Source organism: Lactuca serriola, chromosome 1, assembly GCF_051521515.1.
Source record: "Lactuca serriola cultivar US96UC23 chromosome 1, Lser_US96UC23_V15, whole genome shotgun sequence".
In the NCBI taxonomy this organism is placed as follows: Eukaryota; Viridiplantae; Streptophyta; class Magnoliopsida; order Asterales; family Asteraceae; genus Lactuca; species Lactuca serriola.
In genome coordinates this window covers 64173267-64186730 of record NC_136408.1, presented here as the reverse complement: position 1 = coordinate 64186730, position 13464 = coordinate 64173267, and the positions used below count along the sequence as shown (strand labels likewise).

The following is a 13464-nucleotide window of genomic DNA, read 5'->3' as shown; positions in this document are numbered from 1 at the left end:
TGTGGATGGTTGACCCTATTCATGCAAGTCTATCATTGAGTCGACTCATTAGTGAGTCTATGTTGACTCACCGGGTTATATGTATTCACTAACCTGCTTACATGGCAAGTGACTAGGCAGGAATATCGGCTAAAATGGGTAAAAGGACATTTTCAAATGGTAAAACACAAGTACGTGCCCCTCAAATGTAAAAAATAGTCACTAGGGACCATTTAAACCAATATACGAAAGTTTGTTAGGCCACAATGACAATAACCTATATTATTTATTGCATTTACCCTAATCATGGAAACATTCAGAATTTGACAACAACACAAATATGGTGGTTCCTCGCCTTTAATTCTTCCAATAAGCAACCTGACCCCATATAAAAACACCTACATGGAAGATCATAAAAAAAATCCAAATCAGAAACTGTTAAACTCTAATTTCATTTTCAAATGGAGTACTCTCCATAAATTTGAAGCACTTTAGGGGTATTTTGGGAATTTTAACATCAATTAGAACTATAATACACTATTTAACAAATTAACGAAATCATTCCAATTTTCTGATCTCATAATGGAGTAACCTGAAAAGAAGTATGCCGAATCATCAATGTAGTGTGGGAAAAGATTAGGAAATATTAACTTTAAATGATTGTAGTGTTCCTAGCTAAAGAGCATCCATAACCTCTGCAGCATGCTCCACCTTCTGCCAACAACAAACAATCAACAATGAGTTACTAATCTATATGTTTACATCGATCACTAAATTAGTAAAAATAATAGGGGAAATCTCATTTATACCCTTGAAAACGTTAAATAGATTGCAGAAATGAGTAAGTAAATCAAAACCAAAATAACGCATTTGTAAAAAGATACAGAACGTTTTCTCTTAACAAAATGACAGATCCTCTTAGTAAAGATACATAGTGTTGGAGTATTTTTTAAGATTACTTTACTGATGAGAAGAATTGCTTACCCTGTAAATGAAAGATGTGTACCATATCCAAACAGATGCAAGTGGATGAGTTCCATTGAAACAATCTAGGAAAATGAACCTGCAGCAAGAAACAAATAAAAAATATGTAAGTTGCAATATAGTAACCCACCATACTATAATGTTGTAAGGTCGATATTGAATTAAGTGTAAACATAAACAATTGGCAATGTGCTTTTAAACAAACTCACATTGATAGGTGTGAATGTTATGAAAGTAATCATTTTTCACCTTCACCCAAGTAAATGTTTCAAGTAGTAAAAGAAAGACTTCACATCTGTACCTAGATAAAATTTCACAAAAAAATAAAACATTTATAAGATCAACACATTAAAACATTTGGTTTAAGGAGCCGGTGAGGAACAGTGGGAGAGATAGACACGGATAGAGCCGCCGCTCGGAGGTAGAGAAGATGTGAAGGTGCGTCTGGGTTGTGAAGATCGGTGGCACGTAGCAATTGTGTACTGGCAACTGATTCGGCCTTGTGTGGAAGGAGGAAGGAGGAAGGAGACGTTCGTTGTTTGAGATAGATCCAATAACGCCATTTGCGACTGCCATCGATGTGTTCAATCGATCGCTTATACGGAGGGCTTCACCGTAAAAGATGGAGGGAGCAGAGGGCATAAGAAGCTTCCAGGTCTTTATTTGAGGCGATGGATAGTTGAGGTAAACCCGGTAAGGAAGATAGAGGAGATAGTCGGTAGACAATGTTCTGTAACGTTTTAATTGGAGAGGGATGGCGGTGAGAGACACGTCGGTGAAGGTCACTCTCAAACCAAGAACAGACACAAAATCCCTAGGAGAAGAAAAGAAAATCAGAAAATAAAACAAAAAAATCAACCAATGAGATGAAAATCCTGTTCATTGTGTAGTTCAAACTTAGTATATATATAAATTATAAGACATTAACTATGATTTTTTTAAAAATGTTTGTTCTTTGACATTGCCTAGCCCCATGTTACTGAACAAGGCCCAATAAAATTGGGGCCCCAAAATTTTCTAAATTTGGTAGTTTGTTCGTCTATACATGCGGGAATGAAATCAAGAAAGAAGAAACAAAAATAATATTCAAAATTGGAAATATTATTGTAGTCCTGAAAAAAAACAAGAAAAATGGTGCATGAATTCAGCTGATAATTTACAAAAGCACTAATGATATTGACAAAAAGATAAAAGTTTATGTGATGCAATTGGGTGTCTTTTGAATTCAGCTCATTTAGGCTTATAATTAACAAAAGCACTATATAGATGTAGAATAATGTGTTACAACTGTCACATGCTTTAGGGATTTATATTCTCAATATAGATATTCTTTTGCCCTGATGTTGTATTTGTTTTCATTTTTTTTTCAAACATATATATATATATATATATATATATATATATATATATATATATATATATATATATATATACTAACTAGTGGTTTGCCCGCGCAAAGCGGCAGCGACGGATAATTTTTGTAAAAAATATAGTAACTTAACCATGTTCACCTTCAATAACGAATAAGATGGTATTTCACCATGTTCACCTTCAATATGTCAATATCTATTTATATAAATATTTAGTAATGAATAAGAATTTATAATGAATCTTCACATTGCCCATAACAGTGGTTAAGTCACTACATTTTTATCTTATACTTTGTTTTTGTTTTAATCTGTTCTATTTGTTTTTCAATTTTTTTGTTCTCCATAAATCAAAAAGATTAAAATATAGGTTATTATAATTTCTTGAATATAACGATAACGTTCTTGCATATATTATTAAAGAGTTTTACTAAATATTAAATACCTTCAAAACAATATTAATATTGAAACTAATTTATAAATAAAAAATGATAATCTACGTGAAGATAATCTAAAAAGGTAAATTTTATAACAAATAAACAATTATATGGAAACCACATAATTAGAAATCAAGATTTATTAACAATGCATCTTTATGATCATAGATTACATGTGACCAGGTATTGCAAAGTCTAACTAAGAAGTAAACTTGACAAAAATTAAATAAGCCTGCTATGCTCTACGCTATTATAAGTCACTCCCAAATTGTTTCTCAATCTCAAGCAACACTTCATTACTTCGTGTCTACAGATGTAGAAAGTATCTGGAATTTCAAATTCAAAAAAAATAAAAATAAAAAATAAAATAAAAAACATAGTGTTTGGAAACATCTTTGTTGTTGCGCTAAAGTAACCATTAAGATGCCAAATTACCACCTACAATACACGAATTTAACTGCAAAAACCTCACAATTGTTGCACTAAACCATTTTCATCAACAAATTATCAAACTATTAAACGATCAATTTTTAAGTCATAAAGATTAAAAGTTTCATGAAACAACTAACCTGATTTTGGTAACCACTATTTGCAGCCCCCTCTAGTGGCTTATTTATCTTCATAACTTTGGAAATCAATAATCTGTGAAAGGAAATGTTAATATGTAAAAAAAAACGAAATAAATAAATTTAGAGGCATACAACTCTTACCATTATCAAGTGTTTGCGATTGTTTAGTTTTGTTTACAGTCACTAACTACGACCATGACATTGAGATAACAATTAGCAGCAACATACCAACAAATAAATATGACTCGGATCTGTTTGACCTAAATAAATCACATACAAAATATAATTGAATATCATTTGTTGCTCATATAAATTTTGTCATCCTACTCATCAAAATATATGGTCATGTTGGAACAATTAACTAAATCAATACCATCTTTTTCTAACTTTTTAACTCAATTATCCATGCTCTTGATGATATACATATTAACAAACATAAAATGAGGTCCTAATAACATATATAGTTATGAAAGGGAAATTCCAGTCGCTCTTTTTAAAAAACAATTAATAGCAAAATAGAGATATTGATGTTATATAAACAATGACCAGAAGTTAGGCAAACAAATACCATGAAAAAAATGCATAACAGATTCATTATGATAAAATAGTTCAACTTCACATTCCAAAACATAACAGATTCATACATTAAATTATATATTACCCAAGTTGACCACACCTAACAACCTCTAAATTAGATAGCATGTGAATAAGAAGTCTTTAAATGTGATGAGATCAAAGAGTTCAATTTGACCATACCCAATCACCAGTTCCTTGACCTTTGACTTTTTCAAGTCATATTTCTTTCTTCAATCACGAATTCATGACCCTAAAATCGTTTTGATCATTGAGTGTGGTGTCACTTTGAAGCATAGCTAATTCTCGGCCATCATCATACTCTAACATGGTGTCACTATATGCATCTTCACACTCTTTTACATTCCACCAGTGATTACCTGAAAAAAAAAATATAAAGTTCTTAATGAAGCCTTTTATCATTTCAAGAATCAGGTATAACTCTTGAACCATAAAGTACAAGTCTTTTATCTTTCACTAACCTTGTGACAACAAATATTTGACCAGACATATCCAGGCAATACCAACACATTTACCAATATTAAGAGGTACCTTAGAAAAATAATAAATTTATGCAAATTATTATATTCTGTATGAGAAAAAATAATAATGACAGTTGGCCATTTCCTCTGATGAAGTTGTATATGGAACTCATATGGAAAAAGAAGAAAAAGCTTCTGAGGTGACCAAAAAACTAATCTCAGGTTGTAATCATACCTTCTAATTAGTAGAATATTAATCTCATCTAAATGAAGAGCTCCTTCATAAACTCTTGCCTAGAAATCAACAAAAACATCCATTAAAATTCATCAGTGACATGATTTGTAGAAAAAAAAAAGGTGATGTAGATTGAAAAAAAGGTTGATTTAATAAACTATAAAGTTGCATTCAAAATGACCTGAATGAATGTTAAAGGCCACAACCTGATCATGCCATCTTTGAGATCCAACAGATAATACAAATCATTAAAAACTTGATTCTTTAGGCTTTACATAGACCAATAAAAGTTATAAGAAGCGTATAATAGCGAACCAAATTCAAATAAATCTACCTGATCTCCATAATCTTATGATTTTTGAACTTGTTGGATTCCAGATGAACCCTAACAATCTGCAAAAAAAAGACCTTAGTTTAAACATTAATTGCAGATCAGCCTTCCAAACATAAGCATTATCCTTTACACCAAATCCACTTCCAAAAATCAGAACGAAGTTGTGGTGGTTGTAATCTAAGTTAAGTTAAAACAATAGAAAACCTGTAATCCAACCAAAAAAACTTAAAATCAAACCTTTTATTCTTACACATGAAAGGGGAAGTGGAAAGCAACTTAAAACAATCAGATCGTGAGATGGTAAAGATGAGGAAACTGGCAATTGCTGATGACGATGTAAGGGTACGATGGTAGTGTTCATTGTGGGGGGAAAAGGGAAGATCTATGGGTGGTGGTTGAGGCGGAGCAACAAACGACAACCTATCAGGATGCCATTGGTTGTGGTTGGGGTTTTTTAAAGAGAATTTAGTAACTCATGAGGATTTACTATTTACATATGTTAGATAGAAGACATTTCTTGGTTCATCCTCTGGTCCACAATTCCTTCCCGCTATAGTGTTTTCCATTACATCATCAACCTGTATTTTCCTGATTTATTCACAATGGACTAATAAAAAACATAACATTACAATTTCAATGAAATTTTGAAAAAAAAAATCTTACTCAAACTAAGGATTCTCAAGCTTCAAATAGACACACTCAAATATTTGTACAAAATAAGACAGATAATAAAAGAGGTGGATAAAAAAAAAACCTGAAAACTCATTCCATTCCAAAAACAAATTCTTCCGGGTACACTTGTTCTATTCTCATTTCTTATCTCGTTTGTTGTTATTATAATGCTTCTTGATCCATGTGAAACCTAATTAAGAGTGAAATCACATCAATTTCTTCTCTCGTTTACACAAATAATCAACTACTGAAAAACTGACACAACAAAGATTACGTACAAGAAACCTACTTAGGAGTGAAATCAATAAAGAGTATTTAAGGGTTTTATATATAACTCGAATGCAGATGATTAGGGCTTCAAAACATGAAACGTATCTGGAAAGGATCAAGAAAAAGAGGTTTATGCGACTGATTGAAAGCATAAATAATAAGGGAGGGGATGAATTTAAGGATATTATCGAGAATTCGAGATGATGGTACGATGGTAGTTGCTATTTTGTGTGAGTTTTAGAATACAAATTGGGGGAAAGTAGTAGAAGAGAGGAGAGATATTTGAAGTTGTTGCCTGGAAAATTATAGAATAAAGAGAGTAGGGTTTTCAGCAAGAGAGATGAAGGTGTGTGTTCGACGGTTGTCACCCAAAACATTACAGGTCGTGGTTGCCGGAAAAGAAGAGGGCAAACATAGTATTTACCTTTTTTCTCAATCGATGGCTGTGGCCAGCAACAAAGAAAGCGCTTAATAGTTAAAACAATTAGCATGGAGGAGGTTGTAGAGAAGACGAAGGGAGATACACGGGAACGGAACCGATACATTGCCAGAAAGTTTGGGATTTCAAATTTGAATCTCACATTTACCTTATGCATCGGATATATAAAATGGAGACTTCGTCAAAAGGAAAACCGGGTAATTGTATTTTTAGTTTAAATAATTAGATTTTTAATATTATATTATTATTTTATTGATGATTAGTTGTACTTTAAGCTTAAAATTTTGAACGTCTTAAAAAATAATATTATTATATTGAATCTATTTTTAGAAATAATTAGATTTCTTTTATAAGATAGTATATATATATATATATATATATATATATATATATATATATATATATATATATATATATATATATTGAGAACCACTTCAAATCTTATGTGTAATTATGGCAGATGAATGTAGAAAGATTAATAAAAATGGCAGGTGTTAGTTCGTACCAGGGGCAAGGGTCGTGTGAGAAGGTTTGTTTCATATCATCATATGATTGCTCTTCTATGAACATTTGAAAGTTAAAATTTGAAACATGAAGCAATGGTGTTTATATGATCATGAATTACAAAACATTATGCTCTTCTATCACCAAATTTTTTTATAACCATTAATTTTGTCACTTTTATTAAACTAAGATTGACATCCACTAGATTGAATCATGGAATCAGCATTCATTTTGCGGTGTCTATTTCTATACATTGCCCACTCGTTATTTAATATTAATGTAATTCTTTGTCGTTAAAGAAAGTGTAAATTGGATCAAATCACATGGATTCATAAAATTTACTAAAAGAAGGAAAAAAAATTAAGAAGAATAGTCAACTAGCTTTTAATATACTATGCTATCCATGTAAATATATAATGGTAAAATGGTTGAGTAAAAGCAATAATCATCACAGCTACAACTTCGTGTACGACACGAAGTTCTGGACATCGGATGTTGCTAGTTTCCCCACCCTCGGGTCGTGCTTTTTGTTAATTTCCTTATTAAAAATTACTTTAACCAAAGTAAATTAAAAGTGTTTTAAAAACACTTTTAATTTCCTCGGGTCGTGCTTTTTGTTAGTTTCCCCACCCTCGGGTCGTGCTTTTAAAAACCGGTTTTTTTTATTAAATCGATATGGTGACCGATTTCGGGTTTAATCCGGTTTTTAGAGTTTTAATTTTTTTTTGTTATTTTCTTGCAAATACAAACACAAAAGTTCAAACATTAAAAATACAATTAAAAGTAACTTCAAACAATAAATATACACAAAAAATAGATTGCAGATCACTCCAAATATATTAAAGAAAATACATAACTATAAGTTTTACATCAATCCACATATATAAAAAAAATTATTCTGCCGAAACAAAATATAGTTTTAAATGAATACGCACGCTTTAAAAAACTTCATAACACTTACCATGTGTTTTATTACATTTAAGAGAAGTTGAAATAGATGTGAAAAGATCATCAAAGTTTGTTATGCAAAATGTTTCATATTCCGTGTGTTCTTATTCAATTTAATTGGTTCAACCGTTTTTTCATAAAAACCAACAGGTTTGTTCCAATCCAGAAATATACATAAAATCGGTATTAATTGAACAACTCACTTACCCGATTTTGGGACGGATGGAGTATTTTCTATTTTAGATTTGTCATTTAGTTAGACTATAAATAGTTATATTTTAAATGATATTTGACTGGATACCAATGCTTTAAAAATCAGTATTTTAGTTGAACCGGTATAGTGACCGGTTCCTAGTTCAACTGGGTTTCGAGAATTTTCATGTTTTTTTTTTATTTTCCTGCACATACAAACACAAAAATTCAAACATTAAAATACACATAAAAACAAGTTATAGGTTACTCCAAATACATTAAAATAAACATATAATCATAAGTTTTACATCAATCAATGAAAAAAAATAAAGAATAAACAAAACAAAATATAGTTTCAAATGAATACACATGCTTCAAAAAGCTTCGTAACATTACCATTAGCATGTGTTTTTATTCAATTTAAGAAAAATCTTTAAAAAAAAAAAAGTTTGTTATTCAAAATTCTTCATTTCCGATTGTTTTTATTTAATTTAACTGATTCAACCAGTTTTTTTAAAACCGGCTGGTTCATCCTGATCCATAAATAAGTATAAAACTAATGTTAATAATTGTTCACTTATTTGCTTCCCGGTCGAACCGTTTAGAACTAATTTTTAAAACATTAATTAAAGTCAAACTACAATTATTTTTTAACTTGTCACTAAAATTACAGTAATTACTAGTGTATAAATGCAACCTTTTGGGTTTATTAAAATATAACGGTTAATTATTAGGTTGTTTCATTTGAATAGAAGAAAAAAACAATATTGGTACAAAAATTTCAGATGTCTAAATCCATATCCCAAAATTTGGATATAAATTTAGATATCAAAATCCACTATTCAAAATTTTCGGATATCTGAATTTTCGGATATCCTATTTTGAACACTGGATTGTTTTTTTTTTTTTCTTCCAAAATCAAATGGCATTACACCCATCACTACCATTCCCTAATATTTACAAGGTGAATATTTTTTCTAACAAAAGCTTAGGTCGCATGTATAAATGTAGTGTGGCAAGTGTCAAAGCCCATTACCACTCTTTTTGGCCTAAATATAACCTTAAACTATTTTTGAATTTCCAATAAAAAAATAATTTTTCTTAGTAAAATAGAATAATAAGCATTTAATTGTGGATATAAATTGTAATAAAAACGGTGTTCATGTGAAGGAGAGGTCGTTTTAACCAAACAACTCTTTCCTATTTTTTGAATTTTAGGAAAAACAAAAAATAAATTAGAACAAAGAAAATGTGTATTTTTAGCAAATTGCCAACCGTGCTAGTTTTTTCTATAAAAATCTGGTATAACCCGAATCTTTTGTCATGAGAGGTGGCATGCAAAAAGGGAACATACCACCATGACTCATATGAACATTTTTTTTTTCAAATATGAAATTACTAAAACATCCTGCGATCTTGATATATCATTAAATCGTATGATAGGCGATGCAGACTTTGTATTACAAAATAAGTTACATTGTTCATGTGAAAACTTAAAAACGGATTTTTTTCATATCGACATCTATAACATTTTTTTATAATTTTTTATATTTGTCTTTTTCAAAAAGAAATGAAACATTAAAAAAATCATTAATATTTATCAATAAATAAAATATAAAAAGTTTCAAATAATTTAAATCTATATAAAAGTATTTTATCGAGAATAAAAATGTACAAAATATGTTATATTTTGTTTTTTTTTTTCTTTTTAAAATAATAATAATAGGAATCAGCATTATTCGAACAAAATTAATCAATGAATACAATACTAAAAAACCTTATTTGTATATCGCTATAAATATCCATTTATATAAACAAAAAATTGCATTTTTAGACAATATCATAAAAATATAAAAATAACACTATTCATGAATACATATTCTTTAACGATTTTTTTTTTAATATTTTAGACATTATTTGTAAAACACAAAAAGTTATTCTTTATACAATAATAACGGCATCCCTTATTTCGATTTATAAACGTCAAATCCAATATAATTATACCAATATCCGGTTTACAAACTGCATTATTTTTGCTTCTAAAAATCACTCAATACTTTCAATAAATTCCATGGAGGCCACGATCAATTGTTGCAGCAGGTTTTGTAAGTTTTTTTATACTAAAAAAAATCATTAATACTTATAAAAAATTCGATCGCAGCAATTTTTTTTAATGACTAGATAGACCAAAATTCAGAGTTGTTTGTTCTTGTAAACTGATATCCAACATTTAAAGCGAATATTGGAATTTCTTTGATTATATGAGTTATTGTGAATTTTTGTTTTGCAAATACTGCTTTTTAAAAATATGATCGAGTGAGAAGTATGCTAAGTAGATCTATCAAATGTTGAATGTGTTTAAATATATTCAAATACTAGTTGTGAAACCCGTATATTATACGGGTTGATTAAAACAAAATATTAAATAGAAAAGATTAAATGAGAAGTTTATTTGAATTCGAAATTTGAAATAAATAAAAATTATGAGAAAAAAAAACATGCAAAAAATAAATAAATTAAAATTATTGTTTAGTTATCAGACCCGTATACTAAACAGGTTAATTATAACAAAATGTTAAACACAAAGGTTTAAACTGTAAATTTATTTGAAATTGAAATTTAAAATTTAAAATTTGAAATTAATATCATTATGGTAGGTTTAATTTATGGAAACTAATTAATAATATATTAGAAATGGAAAATGAAATAAATGACAAGTGGAAAATAAATATATCTCTAAATTATGACAAAATGACATGTGGCAAATTGAATGAGAGAAGGACATGTGGCAAAGTCATTTTCATTTATTAAGGTAGATTCAGCCGAGTCAGAAAAAAATAGTTTTATCATTATTGTAAGTTATATATATATATATATATATATATATATATATATATATATATATATATACTAGGTTAAAACCCGTGGAGCCCACGGGTGCTATTTCTAAATTGAATTTAAAAATTAATTATTTAATAAAATAATATTTCAATAATTCTTATAACTTATAAATTGTAATATTGAATATTTCAATAAATTTTTTAATTTGTAAGTATTTAATTACAAAGTAAATGAGAAGTATTTAATTCGGAATGAAGATTTTTGAAAACTCTTTTTTTTTATGCATGATTCTTGTTGGACATATGCAGATGATGCATTACCAATGTGTGTAATGAAATTAACATAAAATACAACAATATGTAATTATAAAAAAATACAGTAATATGATGGATTAAGTGTGATTTGCTAAAATTGAATAAAACGACGTTACAAAAAAGTTGGCTATAAATTTCGAAAAACTTCCTTATAAACAACATTGAAAGTTTTATTTGTGAGTTTGCCATCTTTATCTAAAATTAATAATTTTAATCCCTCTCTGCTCTGAACTCTAGATAAGACAACATACAATTGTCCATGTGAAAAAATTGGATCTTTCAGAAACAAACCAACATTTGATAACGATTGTCCTTGACTTTTATTAATAGTCATTGCAAAACCAACCAGGTTTCCATCGGTGTGAATTTTAAATTGAATTAAAAAATTGATTATGTTATAAAATAGTATATCATTAATTTGGAAAAACTTATGAATTGTAATATTGTATTTTTTTAATAACTTTTTAATTTGTAAATATTAATAATTCGAAGTTACTATCGAAGAAATAAATGCAATATTCAAAATTCGAAGTCGACTAATCAAATATTTGCAAAAGATTTATTGATTTACAAAGATAAAAGTTTTAGGGTAGATAATAAATAGTTGCGTAAGCTGTTCATATTATTATGAGTTCTATTATGACATTCCTGTACTTTTTTTATTAGTTACATACATCTTCTAGCAGCCTTTTTAATAGGCATACATTTGATTGATTTTTTTTTTAAAATACATCAATTTTAATCGGATCTTATCACCTCTATAATCTTGTATTCTATAACTTTTTTATTTTTTATAGAAAACACATACAGGAAACTGGATATAGAAACATATTTTCATTTCTTCTCACTATAAAAACAAATTTCATGAAATAAACAAAATGTTTAAATGAACAAATAGAACATGAACTAAAGAAAATCTGAATTCCAGATGAACAAATACAGTCAAACACATTCAAAGACAACATTAAGTCAACAATTGGAACAAAAAGAAAAATAAAAATGCTCTCAATTTACACAAGAACAGGTCACACTAAAATCTGAATGGGTGTTGTATGTATGCAAAGACACTTTCCCATGGCTTGAGCACGCCACCAACAACTGCTGTAACAATAATGAGTAAAATCAAAATAGCAAGGATTGGAATCTAAATAAAATATCCAATAGGTTATTTTTGTATTAAGAAAATACCGAAAATACCCCTTAGATCTTTTGGTATAATAAAGATTGCATATCCCCTAAATCCAATGGCAATTGATTCAATAACCACATAGGCATTGAAACTTCATTTGCTATCACAGTAAAAAACACATTCTTGTAATAATCCAGAAAAAGGACCAAAGTACCCTCAGAACTTATTATTGCACCAGACGGTCCAGACTCGAAAGACTTCAAATAAAATCCGATGCCCCACCTGTCTAATATAAAATCGAATATCCGAACTAACCAGAGAACTATCACATATGCCAAAATTCATAAAAAGACTGAAATGCCCTTTTTCCAAATTATTAAATGAAGACTTCAAATTCCTTTGTAAACATATCCTCTTATCTTTCTTTTTCCAGTGAAAATAACCCAGAACCATAAAATCAACTTTAACACTATCGAAATTTATATCCACCAAAAAAAGACCAAATCGGCCTTTATTTCGAATTAAGATACTAATGATCTTCCTTCTAAATTTAATAACACATTTATACTGATCAAAATACATCAGGTAACTAATTAATTTTTTTTTATTTAACAGTAAAAAAGGTAAGACGGTTTAATCACTGCATAAATTTGAATTGTTTACTTTGTAAAACGGTAAAAGATTACAAGTATTTTTTTGTATATTGTAGAGTATTTCTATATTTTCACAAGAATGATGCTTAGTATGCAATGAAAAAGTGAAATATGATGATTCAAAAAATTCAATCACTCAGTAAACAATTTTGAAAAAAAATGAAAAATACCAAAATCTTGTTCACTTTACGTGGATTCCAAGATGAAGTAAATAAGGGAAATGTGGATATTCCCTCACATGTATCAAGTATCAACACATGGTCAACCATAAAGCTCATGTTAAACAATTTGTGCCAAAATCCACGAAAGCAACCTACAATCCTCTCCTCATCCATAGCCACCACTGCAACATAGATTAAAGCTAAAGACAGTTTAGTAATTTTAAATTTATTTCAATAATTAATTTTCTTACTGCATATCCTTGATTAATTGTTGATTTGTATCTACAAATATCTTCATTTTAATCCTAAATAATCGTAATCACTTGAATCAAATATGCATTGATTAAAACATTATGACTTTGACACAATGACACATTACAA

At 28.8% G+C, this 13464-nt stretch overlaps 1 protein-coding gene and 1 long non-coding RNA gene across 9 annotated transcripts; both read right to left on the bottom strand.

The window, feature by feature from the left end:
- Positions 1 to 186: 186 nt before the first annotated feature.
- Positions 187 to 942, bottom strand: LOC145068994 (uncharacterized). The gene is made up of 3 exons (XR_013689208.1): positions 789 to 942; positions 572 to 693; positions 187 to 377 (listed from the first exon to the last, which is right to left on the bottom strand). It is a non-coding gene; the product is annotated as an uncharacterized LOC145068994 (long non-coding RNA).
- A 1986-nt stretch (positions 943 to 2928) lies between these two features.
- LOC145068963 (uncharacterized) lies at positions 2929 to 6455 on the bottom strand. 8 transcript variants are annotated; one of them, XR_013689194.1, is made up of 8 exons: positions 6327 to 6455; positions 5715 to 5822; positions 5211 to 5548; positions 4961 to 5019; positions 4627 to 4680; positions 4392 to 4461; positions 4093 to 4289; positions 2929 to 3409 (listed from the first exon to the last, which is right to left on the bottom strand). XR_013689194.1 is itself a non-coding variant. In XM_079015957.1 (8 exons), the coding sequence occupies exons 3-8, from the start codon at positions 5212 to 5214 to the stop codon at positions 4269 to 4271; spliced, it is 264 nt and encodes an 87-aa protein (XP_078872083.1). In that variant the 5' UTR covers positions 5215 to 5548; positions 5715 to 5822; positions 6327 to 6455; the 3' UTR covers positions 3450 to 4268. The 8 variants fall into 8 exon arrangements, 5 of the variants coding, with proteins under 5 accessions (XP_078872083.1, XP_078872074.1, XP_078872053.1 ...); XM_079015957.1 differs by lacking the exon at positions 2929 to 3409 and adding an exon at positions 4808 to 4845 and having other exon boundaries at positions 3450 to 4289; positions 4627 to 4685; positions 5198 to 5548; XR_013689200.1 differs by lacking the exon at positions 2929 to 3409 and having other exon boundaries at positions 3447 to 4289; positions 5198 to 5548.
- Between the last annotated feature and the right edge of the window lie 7009 nt (positions 6456 to 13464).

Bases quoted from the DNA above. Each gene is read 5' to 3' on its own strand.
- LOC145068963 (XM_079015927.1), bottom strand. From the start codon at position 5,321: ATGAACACTACCATCGTACCCTTACATCGTCATCAGCAATTGCCAGTT. The intron at 4,462-4,626 runs GTATGATTACAA...TATTTTTCTAAG, and splicing joins AATATTCTACTAATTAGAAG to GTACCTCTTAATATTGGTAA. The intron at 4,290-4,391 runs GTTAGTGAAAGA...TTTTTTTTTCAG, and splicing joins CAAATATTTGTTGTCACAAG to GTAATCACTGGTGGAATGTA.